The 15809-nt window shown below is 53.6% G+C and overlaps 1 protein-coding gene across 1 annotated transcript in view; it reads right to left on the bottom strand.

Annotated features, from left to right (window-relative positions):
• Positions 1 to 6464: 6464 nt before the first annotated feature.
• UBR4 (ubiquitin protein ligase E3 component n-recognin 4) overlaps positions 6465 to 15809 on the bottom strand; it is a 91420-nt gene continuing 82075 nt past the window's right edge. The window contains exons 92-106 of the mRNA XM_066637807.1: positions 15618 to 15745; positions 14908 to 15015; positions 14555 to 14674; positions 13063 to 13253; positions 12136 to 12309; positions 11705 to 11804; positions 11200 to 11418; positions 10831 to 10944; positions 10230 to 10372; positions 9806 to 9931; positions 9267 to 9461; positions 8815 to 9039; positions 7712 to 7802; positions 7091 to 7253; positions 6465 to 6873 (exon numbers count right to left, since the gene is read on the bottom strand). Of these exons, the coding sequence (XP_066493904.1) occupies positions 6809 to 6873; positions 7091 to 7253; positions 7712 to 7802; positions 8815 to 9039; positions 9267 to 9461; positions 9806 to 9931; positions 10230 to 10372; positions 10831 to 10944; positions 11200 to 11418; positions 11705 to 11804; positions 12136 to 12309; positions 13063 to 13253; positions 14555 to 14674; positions 14908 to 15015; positions 15618 to 15745 (2162 nt within the window). The 3' untranslated portion in view covers positions 6465 to 6808. The remainder of the gene's footprint in view (positions 6874 to 7090; positions 7254 to 7711; positions 7803 to 8814; positions 9040 to 9266; positions 9462 to 9805; positions 9932 to 10229; positions 10373 to 10830; positions 10945 to 11199; positions 11419 to 11704; positions 11805 to 12135; positions 12310 to 13062; positions 13254 to 14554; positions 14675 to 14907; positions 15016 to 15617; positions 15746 to 15809) is intronic.

Genomic DNA, 15809 nt, shown 5'->3' with positions numbered 1-15809 from the left:
TGGGCATCGTCCAGTGCAATGCAGCTGGATGGCCTGGCAATATTGCCTCTCAACAGCATTCTGGTGTGCACATCAAGTACAGGAAGGGGGAGGCCAAGACCTTCAGTGCTTCGCCAGCAGGCTTCACCCCTGTGTGTGTCACCATACTGTGCCCCACTTGCAGGTGCGCCCTCCCCCACCACTGCCACCCTGTCATCACAGCAGCAGCACAGAGAGGGAGAGTTGCCAGTGACTGTGAGCAACCACTTGGCAACCCATCCCATCTCCTTTTGGACCATCCAGTGACAATGAAGACCTGCTCCCTACTGTCCTGGGGAAGCATGGGCATCCCTGATGCTTCTTTTGGGTATGTGACCCCAGCTGTTCCAAAGGCTCAGGGCATGGAAGAAAAGCAATGCCCCCCCCCCCCCCAGCAGTACAAGCAAGTCCATCAAACCAACCAGCAAGACACCGGCGGCCACTCTTCCTGTTAACTGAGTCACAATGAACCGGCCTTGCCTGTTCAAAATGCAGCGCAGGCACAGTTATGGGGCTCAGGTGGGGCTTCCCTGTGCACAGGGCGACTTGGGAAAACATGACGGTTCCCCCACAGCGCCCTGTGAAAGTTTGTTTAACAAGCAGGCAGAGCCCAGTGCCAGTTCCCTGCCAGCTCAGCCAAACCACATCAAGGCTCCAGCTTGCGGACTTGCCAAGAGCTGCTGACACTGAAAGAAGCAGTGCTCCAGGTTCTGGGCTGTTCCCGGAATGTTCTCACACACCTTCTGGTGAGGCTGGCCCAGTTCCTCCTCCTCCTGATGAAAACGTGATCAAGGCTTACAGGCCAGGAATCGGCCAAGATGTAAAAGGTGGTCATACAAAACATCCCCACTAAGGGAAGGCAGGATGGGGGCCGAGAGGTGCTCACAGATGACAACAGCGGCAGACACGACTCCTTCAGGTCAAGTCGCCTCACCCGTGATGACGTGATTGGAGGACACTGAGCTGGGATGGAGATGGGGCAACACTCCCCTGCCTGACTCTATATACTACAAATGGTTGGCAACCTTCAGTCTCGAAAGACTATGGTATAAGCCTGCAGCACCCGGTATTCCCAGGTGGTCTCCCATCCAAGTACTAACCAGGCCTGACCCTGCTTAGCCTCCGAGATCAGATGAGATCGGGCAATATATACCACAAGGGGATTCTAAAATCACAGCCCCTTTAGGCACCGGTAAGGGAGTCTTACAATCTCCTTCCTTTCCCACTAACCACCTGCTGCAAGTCCTAAAAACTGACCCCCCACCTGAGGGATCACACAGCCCAACATTACACTGAACCAACACAACAAACCCTATTTAGGAAAACAAATAGTATCGACTTAGACGCAACACTATCTGCTTAACTTACTTTCATCCCAGCCTCTTACAAATGACTAGACCTGGTGAACCAGTACAATTCCCCAAGTAATTTTGGGAGCCAATTATCCCTCCCTGCCTCCACCCCAGCCACACACACTATTGCTCCTGAGACAAACAGGCTGGGCTCCACACTTCAGGCCAGCCCAGGGCCCTCGGGCCTCAAGAGGACATTCGTGGCTTCTGCCGCGTGGCTGGCTCAGCTCTTCACTCCAAAGCAGCCCTTGCAAGCTCCCTCCTATGACTCCCCCAGCTACGACACACCAGCTCCCATCCTGACCTCACAGGGACCCCTCTGGAATCGCAGCAGCCGCCGCCACCTCCAGGGCTCTGCTGTCCCTTTCAGCCCCCAAGACAAGGCATAAGATGCTCCCTCTGCAGGCTGCTGATTACTGGTCTGTTGCTACAAACCAACTGCATCTCACAGAGTGAATGGGGACTGACCAATTGAAAGGGGTCATCACCTGTTGCGCCCAACTGGAGCTGCAGGTTTAGGGCACCTCAGGCCACCCAGCTAGCCCTGGCACTTTCCTCCATGGTTCTGCTGCCTTCCAGTTGCTGGTGCACTTCTCTGTGCCTGGTGCAGACTCTGCCTCCTCCCCCCTTCAGCAGCAAGGCCCATGGAATGCCACATCCGTTTTCTTGCAGGTTCCCGGGATTCTCTTGACCAACCCATGAAGTGCCATCCTGAAAACAGTTGAGTGCATTGCCAGAGACACCTGGGGAGACGGGCATGCTCACACCTGTGTCTCTGCAAGGGCGTGGGTGGAGCCAAGAGTCTCCTCTGCCCAAGCCCCACACACTGCTGAGAAAACAGGGGTGCTTGGCTTGACCTCCACATGTGAATGCTTCTCCCCGGCTACTCCTTGGGCCTGGAGCTCCCTCCCAGGACTGTGTCCTCCCAGCCTATGCCTGGTTGCCTTCCCCAAGGCCCACAGATTTCCTGCTCCCCCCCCCCCAGCAATCCAACCCTTTCTCCTTCACCACCCCTTAGGCCAGACACTCCTTCCCCACATTTCCATGAGGCCACATCTGTTGTTCTGCAGATTCCTCCTCAGAAACTGCCTTTCCCATGAAGTGTTCTGCTTCTCACCCCAATACAGCAACCAAGCCAAAGCCACAAGAGTAACTGACCCAGGTGAGAGATAGCCAGCTAGCTTTGTTATGCCTATCTTCATTACACCTGTCTCTCACCTGGGTCAGTTACTCTTGTAGTTCTCTTAGCTCCAGGGCTACCTATGGGGCCAGGTGCCCATGATGGACAATGGAGCTCACACACGTGCAGGATGTCGCACCCAAAAAATCTGTCCAAGAAGGAACATTCACAGCCCCCGGGCACTCATTATTATACTTCTTATGCTAATAGTACTGAGGTGACTTCATACTTATTAGACTGTCCAATCAGAACCCTTGAGGAACAGAACCTTCTGGAAGTTGGCCTGGTTGCTATCCCCTCATTGTTCTTACCCCTCCCAACTGAAGATCCACAGCTGCACTCAATCACCCTTGATAAGGCGCCTCTCTGTCTGCTAAGGTGCTAAACATTCCAATGGGTTGTAATTCTTGTTATCTGTCCTTCCTGGCCAGCAAAGGAGAGACAACAAATCCTTTTGTTCATTTACTCACATTGCTGCAACTGGGAACTGCTAGCAAAGTCTCCCTTACACTGTCTTAGTTTGGTTCAGGCTTTGCATGCCAACCTAGGCCTAACATGCACTTATTCATGACATCCCTCCTCCCCCCAGTGTTGGTGCCACAGGGTGGTGGCCTGAGATGCTCATTCTGCTCTGGGGCAGAATAACAGTCATTACCTTCCCCAGGAATAACCAGGCCAGGCCTCACAGCAGCAGAGTCAGTTCCGCACCCCTTGCCACCAAAGGAATGGGCATCTCAACTCCCTGGTCTCTGTGACTCTCCTTCAGGCCAGGGCGCCCCACCCTCTGTTTCTTTTGCAGGGCAGCCAATTAATTTAATCAGGTCAAAGAAGACAACGGAAGGGGTGCCTCCAGAAATCGCCCAGGGAGGGCAGTAAGACAAGTGGGGGTGCCTCCAATCATCTGCCCCATCACTGGCTAAGCACATCCTAAGTCATGAACGCCTCCACAGCATCTGCTTGCAACAGGCAGACCCATTGCAAAAGGTGCCTGTTCTCTTGTTCTGAGCTCCTCCTGCCATCACCATTCTGATTACAGCCAGCAAGGGGCAATTCCGTTTCGTAGCCGGGGCAGGGAAGGACTCTGGATGCCAGGAAGCAGCTCAGCTCAGAAATCACCATCTCTTAGAAGACCAGGGGAGCATCTGAAAATCCAGGGGCTGAGACAGGCAGGTGGCAGAAAAAGGCCTCAGTTTGTTCCCATACACATGGTTCTTACACATCTCTGGCAAACACCAGAACAATTTTAAGCCCAGGTGCCATAGAAAGGATGTGAACAGCTCAGACCCCTTTTCCTAACAAGAAATGCATCAGGCTGAGTCCACCATCTGAATAGGCTTCCCAGCAGGACTGAAATGCGACTCCCTCCCTCTCTCAATGGGGTCCTATGCTTTGGCCTCTCCAGACTCTGCCCAGACGTACAGCTTGGGGGGGCATGCAAGGCAGCTCAGGACTTGCAAGAGCGAGAGATCTGACCCAAGTCAATGTGCTCCAACCCTGCCCTGCAGTGCCTCCTCCATGGCGCTCTGGTTGGAGTGAGACGAGGCTACTCAGTCTATAGCTTCAAGGTCACCTCACACGACTCCCTTAGGACAAGGTGCTGATTCCAACCCGTTGGGTACCCAACCCAGAACTGGTCAACACAGAGGAGGAGGAGCCAACAGTGGACGAACAGAAAGGTCCCCAGGAGCTCCTGGGAGGCTGTTTGTTTTCCCCCAAATACTGCAGGTCTGAAGAGGACCTGAAGATCTTTGTTAGGAGAGACAAGATCTTCATCGGTGCAGGTATCTGGGAAACCAAAAGCCAGACTGGGGTGGGGGCTTTCTTCTCAGAGGAATCTAACCGTTTGTGACAGTATTGGGGGAGGTGCAGTGATCTGCAATCAAGCTGCTGGCTCCGTGCTGAGATGCCATATGGAGGGGGAAAAAAGTGTGAAGTGTAAGGTTTAAGCTGGAAATTTAAGATCCATGTTGGCATCCTTCAGTCTCGGAAGACTAGGGTATCATGCTCTGAATGGTGGTTCTGGAACAGAGTGTCCTCTCCAGTGCGCGAAGCCTGGGTAAAGTAGATATGGAGGATAGACTGTTTCCCATGCAGCAAATCCCCCCTCTCCACGGCGCTGAAATGGTCCAATGGAAAGGCAGAGGCCAATACGTTTGGTTCCAGCGGCGTCGCAGGAGTTGCCAGAACGTGACTGTGTTCAGCCATGAACTGCCTCAGGGACTCTGGCTCTGGATTTTGCCTCGATGTTGACTCCTGAAGCCTTTTCCATAACTGGATGTAGCTGCATGGCAGTGGAGGTTTGGGGTCAGAGTTTTCCTTCTCTCAGATGAGCTGCCTTCCCAGGCTAACGAGTCCCATCTATCCGGTGGCTGTTTAGTCGCCTCCAACGACAAGTACAGCCAAACTGAGGGCCTATTCTTATCCCCAGCCCCCAGGGGAACAATTTAATTAAAGATAAGCAAGTGTTAATATTGTCCCCGGTTCTGATTGACTGATTGGCTAAAAGCCCTGGATATATTGGAGGCTTTTTAAGGAGCCTTTTAAAAGCCTAACGAGAGACTTTTTAAGGAGGTTGAAAGTGCTCTTTTTCTCTGTCGTGGAATAAATTGGTGGTGGATTATAATTACAACTATAACTTGGGTATGAACTAAAATCCAGAATTATTCTTGGACATAATTTAATATAAATAAAATTCTCATTAGATTTGAAAGAGCTTTGTTTTCTCTGCACCAGAGACAGTGAGACTGTTTTCTTTCGTTTTGTTTTTCTCTCCGTTAACCGCACTGGACTGTTATCTGCAAGAGGTATGTAAGGAATGTGAATGGCAGAGTAGTAATGACCGTGGTGGAAGTGAGGAGAATAATATGTTGTGGACATCTAATGGACTAGAGAGAAATTGCAAAATGGACTCTGTTCCAGAAATGTGGATACAGAAAATCTTGATTAATACGGAGAGATTGCTTGTTATGGAGCAACAACAGCTGAATTGGTCCTCACAGATTCAAGCCAGTCTGGAAACTCTTTCCCAACAGATAGATGTCTGTAAGGAACAATTGGAAGATGTGAAGAAACAAGCAGAAGATAAACAAGGGAGTGAAAAAGAAGACAAGGAGGAAAATCAACAGGATGATCAACAGGACAAAGAAGAGGCGCTAATGGAGATTAAGATGGACAGAGTAACAGGAGTGCACAAGTCACAAAATTTGTTGGAACAAGGAGAAAATATACCCCAGTTAACTGGAAGAATGAACACATCCTATATAAGAAAGTGTGGATTTATCAGATTCTGTTATAGAGATAAATTATTAAAGATATTACAGGAGAAAAAATGGAAAGTAAGAAAGAAAAAGAACCCTGAGGCGTAATCTGAGGGTTAAAGAAAATTGGAGGATTGGAGCTAATAACAATTGGAGCTAATAACAATGGTCCAAATTTATTTGAAGAAAAAAAAAGAATACGTATGAAATTGATAAATATGAATAAGAATGTATTAAAAAAATATAGCTGGAAATGTAAACGTGTGGAAGAATTGTTTTATATGTGGTTATTATGTCAAAGAAAAAAGTGTAATTAGATTGGAGTTGAAATAGCAGAGGTGATAATTTTGGTAATTAGATTATTTTGTTTTAATATTAATGAGCAATTGAAGTTAGTTTACGCTTGGTAGAAAGTGAATATTTAGAAAATATAGTATACGGCATTAGGGAAAATTTATTGTATATTATATAAATAAATGGATAAATCAATAAGAGGTAGAAATAGATGAGTAAGTAGATTAGGAGATATAGTATGATTAATTAGCAATGGTATATGGTATTTAGCACTCTTAAATGTATGTTATATGTTTGTATGTTTGTGTGTGTTAATAAAAAAAAAAAGAACTGGTCAACACCACCAGCAGCCAAGCCTTGTCCTCCTGGTCATAATTAACTTATTTATTGACTGGCAAAAGGGTCACACACACAGAAGCAGTAAAACCAACTGGGGCTGGCTTGGATCCCTCAAGTCTTGACGTGTCCCCCCTTCAGTGGCTTGGCGCACGCAAGGCAGAACATCGAGAAGGAGAAAGGGGGCCCAGAAAGACAAGCCAACTCCAGCATCACTCCGAGAACAGGACTGGAGGTGGGAGAGGGGAATTGGGCGGGGGGGGGGGGCTGGAGATAATGTAACTGCAACACTCCTGGGAGGCAGGATCCAGAGGAACAGAGGGAGGCGAGCTTGTCGCGTTCTCTTCAGACTGCCACTCCGGGCAGCAGGCTCAGGGGATGGAGTTGAGGAGGTCTCGGAGGAAGCCGTCAGGGTCACTGATGTCTGACAACAGTCCTGGAAGCAGAAGAGGAGTCAGTCCTGCACCGCCAAGAGCCATATCCAGGCCACCAAGGGAGCAAAATCAGATGGGTGGAACATTCCAGTGTAATTTCTCTGTGTACACGTCTGAACTGACATGCTCACAAACACAGTACAGCCCAGGCAACCAGTAAGCTGGATGTTACACACACACACACACACACACAGACAGGGGGTGGCCATCAGCACTAACCAGCCACGTCCAGAAACTCCGAGAACGTCTCCACCGGCATGAACTCCTCCTGGAAGGTTTTCAGAGCTTTGTCGGCCGCCTCGTGGATGGGCATGTCATTGTGGCGGATGTACTCAGCTAGAGAGCAGGACCAGCCCCCCTCCGTGTTACTCGTAGGCACCTTCTGAAGGAAGGAAGGAAGGGTTATGGTGGAGAACAATCAACTTTAAGAGGCATGCTTTGGACACAGATAGATGAACATGTTTGGAAGCTCTCTATCTCTGGACTGCACACAGCAGAAGAGGGCTTTTGCCTACCCTGGCAGAATCCAGCAGATTTCTTCTGAGGTTCTTATTCAAAGGATGCTGAACTCATTTATCAGGTTTATGTAGGAGGAAAGGCTTTTAGAACACACAGCCCATCACTCTACAGTGGTCAAAACTAATTGGGGTGGGGAAGGAAGACTCCACAAGCAAATTCTCCAGCTGCCAACAGTCATGCAACAATTTAGGCAACTCTCAATTGGGATCTTTCCCTGACAACCCCCACTCCATAGGCGGGGCCATACGAGGCCTGTGGGCAGGCCTAGGGGACGCTGGAGAAAGGAGCAACAATAGATGTGCTTGGAGTCACAGGTCTTACTTTGAACATGTTGTAGATGAGATCAACGAGGGCCCAGAAGAGGAGGCCAGAGCGGTAGGCAGAATAGTCCTTCACAGCTTTATCGGTGAGCCTGCGGGAAGAGGGAAGTCTCAAGCCCCAGTGCTCCATTTCTCTGCCAAACACTCAACCGGTAAATAAACCGTTCAAGGCAGCAGCTGGAAGGAAGCCCATCAAGAACACACAGCAGGCAGCACCCCAGTTGGACAGAGGCCTGCAAAAGGCTTCCCCTCCCCTCCCCATCACAAGCATGTTCATCAGGGGCACTCCTCGGTTCTCCGGAGGTTAACACCCCTCTGCCAGGACTGCAAGCCCTCGAACTGCAGGCAGCCCCCTTGGGGGTACTTTCCCAGCACTCCAGAGCAGGCCTGTGTTGGAGGCAGACTTCTCCAACGGCAGCAGAAACCTGGAAAGCGATCAATACTGCAGTCTGCGGCCCCTCGGACGGTTATGAGCCCACTCCAGTCCTGCTGGAAGGCATCCAAAAAGCACACCTTCTGTCCAGTGCACAGAGAACAACTGTGCTTGTGCAGGAAAGCGAGAGAGCTTGGGGCAAGAAGACGGACAGTGTGACCCTGGAAGACCCCTGTCTTCTTCTCGGTTCACACAGCCAGATCAGCCGCTAAACGGCCCAATCTCACCACCACCACCCAACTTCACACAAGCTCCACTCTTCTGTGCTGAGCGGAGAGAGAACCTGAAGCCCACAGTGACTTCAGTGCAGCGGCCGCAGGGAGCTGCGGCCACAGGAAAGCAGGCCTCCTGGCAGCCTTAAAGCAGGGTAGCTGTGACCTGTGGGGGTCATGGCTACGAAGCAAAATGAACAGACAAACGAGAAAAGGTCAGACTGTCAGCGTTTCCTGAGCTGCAGGGACTTCTCTTGCCTGCCAGTCACAGAGGCAGCCGGGGCAAGGTCTTCTTTTCCTCTGCTACTGAGCTGCACACATGCATTCATGTCACATGTCACACAGATCAGACACATCGTCTGGCCTAGACAAGGACTCTGGGGCAGCCCATTACATGCGAGAGCCCCACTCCAATCTGCCTGCCTCGCTGCAGGACAGAAGCACAAGCTTTCCACTCGCCTGCTCGCTCCCGCTGGAGACACCACCCGGGCTTGGGAGGTCACCAGCAGCCGCCTGAGGATGTCGATGCGCACGGCCTTCCACTTCTCTGGGGGCAGGATGTGGAGCGCCAGGACTGTGTAGTAGTGCGGCCCATCCACCTCAAAGGCACTGTCCACCCACTTCTCTTTTGGGTGCTCCAGAAAGCTCTGAAGGTTCTTCTCTTCCCGGGAGGTGGCTCGTGTTCTGGAGGGTGGGCAGCAAGAGAGAAGTCGGCAAAACCTCAGCTGCTCGCGACAAGAATGTAGCAGAAGGACTGTGCCAACTGCCCACATAACCCCGCCCCCCCTGCACAAAGATGTCCAGAGCAGGTGCAAGATTCTCTGCCTGCACAGGAAGCTGGGCTTCCACCAAGGCAGCTTCCTGGCCCACCCTCTGCCCCGCCCACTGGGACAGGAGGGGACGATACTGACGTGTTGAGGACGTAAAGCACCGTGTGAATGATGTAGGGGATGAGGTGGATGTTGCTCTCCCGCCCTCCACCGCCCGTGTCCACACTGAATGACTGCTCCATCGCAAAGCGGAGAAACAGCAGCTTGGTGTCATGGACGTTGAGCTGGTACGTGGGCTCCCGCTGCCCCGTGCACTCCTGCAGGTAGGTGTTGTGCCTACAGGGAATGCCCCCTGGGTCAGTCTGCAGGTCTCACCCCAGAGCTGAGAAAATCCCAGAACGCCCAGTGTGCAGTGGAGGGGGGCAGTTTCAACTTCAATATTCCAAGGGAATGCTGGCATCCCAGGGGCGTCAGAAAGGGAAGACATGCAGGCACAGCTGTGACCGCTGTGACAGGGCTGAACTCTCCCTCTGCTTGCTCCCTTCCCCAGGCATAATGATGGTGCTTATGAGAGAATGGGCCAGCTGCCCCTGCACAGACACACATTCCCCACCCAGAAACACAAGGTGGGCAGCTCCATGGGGTCCCTGGAAGGCCACAGGGTTGTTTCCCAGACTCACCGGGCTAAGCAGGTAGCAAACGCTGACTCTGGGACATGTGGCCCCCACACTGGCAGGAGGCCATTGCACTTCGTGTTGGCGTTCTGCAGGGCTGCGCTTTCCCACTCCTCTCGGCCACGCGCCAACCTGGGGGGGCAAAGTGGTGCTCACCCTGTCAAGAAAATCCCCACGGAAGCCTCTCCCCACAGAACCCACTCTTTTGGCAGCCCTCCAGATCCCAGGGCGCAGGCTGGGCCTCCCCTTGTGATGAGCTCTCAAGTCACAGGATTTCGGCTGCTTTGCCAAATACGTGCTATTAGCTTGTTAACAGAGCGACAACTAATTAAGGGCAGGGCCTTCTGCAGCTCCAGCAGGGCACCGGCACGGTGGAATCACACGCCTCCCAACGGGCAGGCACACGAGGGCCCCCACACCAGAGCCTTACCGAACTGCGGCCAAGTGGCAGTCGTAGTGGACGATGTTGAAGTGCGAGACGGTGCTGTAGCCCTGCTGCTTGCGGGGCTTGTTCTCAAACTCCTCCAAGGCCACCCGTTTGGTGAAGGTGTAAATGCCCAGGACTTTGGTTGGCTGCAGCAGAGGACAGAAGTGGCACTAGAGAGCTCCGCCAGGCCTTCACTGGCTAAAGGGCAGCCTGGGAGGGCAGCAGCTCTCTGGCACTTGGCCTGCAGAGACCAGCCTTGCTCCACTACCTGGGCCTATTTAGAGCCCACCGTTTCTTCCCCACAGAGATTAGCAAAGCAGCTCAGCTGCAACAAGAGTGACCTAAAATGCAAAAAGATCCAGAAGCCAGAGGCAGAGCATCAACCAGGCTTAAAAAAGCTGGAAAAGGTCTGCCTTCAGCACTCACCGAAAAGCTGCTGACCACCGAGCCAGCCGAATTTTCTTGGAGAGGGAATTCCACTGCCCGGGCCCTCCCTGAAAGCACCCCCTGCCCAGTTAACTGTGGTTCTGCAGGCAGCATGACATGCAAGACAGGCAAGAGGGCCAGTGCTGGGCTCTGCTTTGCTACCACAGCCAACACGTACCTGGAACTTGTAGCCCTCCCTGCAAATACAGCAGGTCAAGCCGGGCTCTTCGATCAGCTCCTCCATCTGCTTCAACAGCGCCGTCTTTGTTACTACCTGGCCCTTCTCATTGGTCTGAAAGAGGAAGTAGGACAAGTATGCGAAGAAGGGAAAAGTGGGGCGGGGAGAGCACCTGCAGCCAGCCCCAGGCTCTAAACAACAGGGGGGCTGTCCCTGTCTTACACCTGCCACAGCCAGGGTCTGCAGGCAAAGCCGTCACTTACTCCCCCCCCCAGCTCTTGCTCAAGGAGCAGCTTCCCACCAATCAATTCTCTGCCGTGCAGGCCTTGCACATCACCTACAGTAGAGGGAAAAAGAGCATCCTCTTACTGTCATGCCAAGGGTGCCTAAGGCCTTCTGGCGCATGGCCATGGCCATGCGCTTCTTCTCAGCCCGTGTCTCCTTCCGGGCAGCATCGATCTTCTTGTTCACATCTGGGTGCTCTCGCAGCGCCTCCAGGAGGTTCTCTGCCAGCGTCCCAATCCCCTCGTCACTGGAAACTTGCTCCAGCTTGTGCAGGTTTGTGATGGAGTCTGTGCCGATCAGCACCTGTTTGGGGATGGTAAAGCACACAGCTGTTGTGGGACAGCAGGCTTCTGCAGGAGGAGGGCAGCAAACCCTCATGCATGGACCCCTGGTGGGTTTGCTCTGGAGAAGGCCAACCGAGCGCAGCCACTGTCCTCTGGAACCAGATGTGGTGCAGGGAGGGGTACAGAGGAAGACCATGGAGGGGGGGGCTGGATTGGGCCTATTGGTACTTGACAGGAAGGCTGAACGTTCCCTGCCACTACAAGGTTAGGGGTGGAAGGGCAGGGCCAGGGACACTTCCCCTCACCTGCGTGGCAGAGTGCTGCGTGGCAAGCCCTCGGAGCAGCCTCAGGATGAACGGAAGGGCTGGCCGAGACAAGAACTTCTTCCACACATCAGCATCAAGACTGCACAGGGATAGCAAAACATCTGTCAGTATGGAGGCACCAGGGTGGACTGGGAACCACAATGTCCCCCCACCAGCCCCCAGCCTCCTGGCTTTAACCTGGGCCATTCTGTGGGATGGGAGACCGCCTGGGAATACCGGGTGCTGTAGGCTTATACCATAGTCTTTCGAGACTGAAGGTTGCCAACCAAATTGTCTGTGGGTAAAGTCTGGGGGAGCAACCCAGGGACCTTGCCCCCACCTCCTATCCCAGGGAGGGCACTCGGCCCAATGGCAGAGATGGACCACTGAGAAGCACATCATGAGACCCCCAGCCCTGCAATGGCCCTCACTTCTTAGCAGTGGGGATGTGCTTCTTCATGTAGTCCAGGGCGTTCTGCGTGATGCCCTTCTGCAGGATAAGGTCCTTTAGCAGGTGCCCGTTGGTGTTGTTCTTGATGCCGGCAGCTATTTTGCAGAAGCAGTCCAGGAAGACCTTGTCATCCCCACTGTGATCCTCATCATACCTAAGGAGGAAAAGGGAGGGGGGCTGTCCGAATCTGTGCATCAAGATGACCAGTATCGCAAATGGTCAGATCTTTGGGAACACTGTCCCCTGAAGAGGCCCAGCCAACCTGCAGTGTCCAGCTCTGGCCTCATTGCCCCAGCTTTGCAGATTTGGACCCCCATTCAGAATGCAATACCAATGACAAAGAGACATTCCTGCAGACGTACTACTCCTCCACAGCCCCTTACACATTAGGGGAGACAAGCAACACCTTTCCATGCCTGCTTTGCCTGGGGCAGGAAGCATGACCTCAAGAGCCCATCAGACAGGCCCCGTCCATCAGAGAGGTTCAGTAACCAGGGACTCGGGCGAGTCAGAGCTTTGCAGGAACACAAAGAAGGTACAGAGAGCAGCTGTGAGTTTAGAGGCCCAGGTACAGCGGCTCTTGAGGCCTTGACAGAAAACACACAGGCAATGCCTGCTGAAGGCCCAGGAACACAAGTGAGGGCTGAGGCAGGCACTCTTCCCATGGCTGGCAGCAGAGCTGCAAGGTCCTGCTCCCGCCACGACCAACACAGCAAGCCTCCGAGAGGCAAGCTGGCTGCGCCTGCATGATGCAGACAGTTGTTCTTTGGTGTCGTGTGCAGTCTGTCCTGGACATTACCCGACTATGCAGGTCATCCCGCAAAGGGGGCGACCCCCTCCCCGTTCACTCAACAGATGCCCCTGCTGGCGTGAAATGGAGCAAAGGGTCAGCTTGCAGTGCTCCTACTTGTCGAAACTGCAGCAGGGCTTGAAGCGGTCCACCAGGATCTGCATCTTCTCTGTCTCCCCAAAGGACAGGTACGGGATGATGCGCAACAGCCCCTGGAGGACGCTGGGGTTCGAGCGGACGAAGGTGCTGTTAATCTGGTCCAGCAGCATGACCAGCTGGTCCTTGTCCCCAGTCAGGAGGAGGTTCCCCTGCAGATACACCAGTGAACCATTGCTCCGGTCAGGCCAGGTCTCTCTTGGCCTCCTCTTTTCCTGCCCCATGCTGTACCTCCCCCCCACACAGAGCAGGCCTGCTGTTCTTGTCCTCAGCACAAGCTGGAGGCCTGGCAGCCATCAAATGTGGAGACACTGCATGCTGCAAGCTCCCCCCCCAATGCTCCTGTGCCTGCCTTTCTCAGGCCCACCACAGTGGCCACCCCACCTCCCCTCCCCCCTCTCTTCTGGCTGTAAATTAGCAGCAGAGCCACCTCCCTGCCCCCAACGTTTCTCTTCTGGGCCTAAAGTTTTAGCTGCCTCTGGGCTGCAGTGAATCACTGGCTTAACCTTCGCCCCAGTCTTCTGCTTTTACGTTTTGTGGCCTCCGAAAACACATTTCCTACATTTGTTTTCCCTCTAATTAGGTGATGGGGGAGGCAGGGAGAGCCAATTCACATCTCTCTGGAAGCCGGATTTGACCCAGGGATGGGGGCTCCCACTGCCTGAGTTAGCTGGCCTGAAAGGGAAGTGTGAGAATAAGAATTGCCTGTCACCAGGTGTGCCCCTCCATGAGTTCCTGTTCTGCACATGCCTCCTTATTGAAAGGCAATGCAACCTCCTCTCTCAAAATTGCAATTCTCCTTTAGAGATGCAATCACAGTGATGAGGCAGACGCACCAGAACAGCAACTCCTCATGAGGCACAATGGGAGGCTTCCCCTGTACTTTGAGCTCTTGTTTTGATCTTTTGGCACATCAGCTCTGTTCCTGGCAGTGCATGGAGACCTCCGAGGCCACCACTGGAGCTCCCCCCTCCCTCTCCCCCAGGAAGGACATGCGACAGGCTCCATCAATCCACCCACCTGACTTCCTGCGACTGCCATTAAAGCCCTCTCAGGGTCAGACCTCCTTCAAACCCCAGCCCCAAAGGCAGGAAGGGCTCCTGGCTATTAGTGATCCCAATGGAGCCAGCAACATAATGGAGGAGTGAGGTAATGGAAGGCTGAACTCTTGCACAGACCTGCTTGATAACCACAGGCATGGCCCAGACCAGAGCACGGGGGGTGGGGGGGCACAGCACTTCCAGCCCCTCAGGCCTTGTTCTCCCCGAGGGGGCACTCCCGGCACTGGCCTCTGCATCTCACGAACAACACACCAGGCAAGCCATGGAAGAGGGGAAGGGAGGCTTGCGAGCAGGAGGGCGGCATCGCTCCACCCAAGCCAGAAGGCACCAGCCAGCTCCACGTTCTCCTCCAGTGCCCTGCCTGTCCGTCACCCTCCCCAGCAGGCACGCACCTTGTCCTCACTCAGGGGCTCCGCGTTGGACTCATCCAGGATGATCTCCATGATGCTGAGCACCTGCTCAGCCACAGCTGCCCCCCCACTGTCTTTGCTCTCCTGCTCGGCCACCAGCGCCTGCGGAGAAGACGGCAGCACACGTGGCTCAGCTGCAGGCAGTCAGAGTCCCCCAGCCTGCAGGCAGCTTCCCTTTGGCCCGCACAAGGCACAGGGGGAGGGGTAGCCGCGCGGCTGAACAATTCGGGCAAGAGGCTAGATGAAGTTTGGCCACATGAGCACCTTGCAGAAGCCATGCTTGGAAGGCCAAAGCCTGTGGGGCCCCTGCTCTTCCCCCAGGACGGGAAACTCACCAAGTTCAGCGTCCCCAGCATGACGTTGAGGGTGTTCATCTCCAGCTTGACCAGCTGCTGCCGGTTGACCTTCACTTTGACGCAGTAGCTGAAGAGCTTCAGAAGCACCTGCACGGGGGAAGAGGTGGCAGTTGTGGGGCCCTCAACAAGCACCTCAGTCTACTGCAGATGGCCCCCCCCAGCCTTCCGCCCAGCACTCTTCCCCACCAGGTGCCACAAGCCACAGACCAAGATCCATGTTTCCCTACGCCAACAGGGCTGCTAGGGTGGCAGATACAGCTAGTTCCTTTGTGTGAGAGCCCAGAAGCCTTCTAGGGATACTGGAGCAGCTGCTCCCCTGGACTCCAAGTCCTCCCTCTGCACCATCAACCTGTTGGCCCTCAGCCCACCTGTCCTCACCCTCCTTGGACCTGGCACCTCGTCTACCTGACCCCCCCAGAACTACTTTTAAGGTCCAAAAGGAAAAGAAAATGCTGGTAGCACTGGTGCCACTGATGCAATCACCCACAAGACGCACCAGGAAAACACAGCACTGCAAAACTGAGAAGAAACTTTGCAACCCATTTCTGGTCAGCAATTAGCAGATTCTTAAAAACAGATCACAGAACTACCCCCTCGCAAACACCCCTTGGCTGGTTCTCAGATTCAGACTCTGTAAACCAGAGGAGGATCCCAGGAAACTTGGGGCTGTGTCGGAAACAGGCACTCACAGTCAAGAGGTGCCGGCCCTGCTTGAAGTCTTTGATGCCTGTCAAGCGGTTCAGCATGCAGCCCAGGCCACCACACTGTGCCATCACGCCTGCCATCTTGTACACCTCCTCTTCATCCTCCTCTTCATCTGCAGAAAAGAAAGAGGCTGGTAGGAGAGAGGCAGTGGCATCAACAAAGCTTGGAGGAACCAC

The sequence above is a fragment of the Tiliqua scincoides genome, chromosome 9 (genome assembly GCF_035046505.1).
Source record: "Tiliqua scincoides isolate rTilSci1 chromosome 9, rTilSci1.hap2, whole genome shotgun sequence".
In the NCBI taxonomy this organism is placed as follows: Eukaryota; Metazoa; Chordata; class Lepidosauria; order Squamata; family Scincidae; genus Tiliqua; species Tiliqua scincoides.
This window is presented reverse-complemented; position numbering and strand designations above follow the sequence as displayed.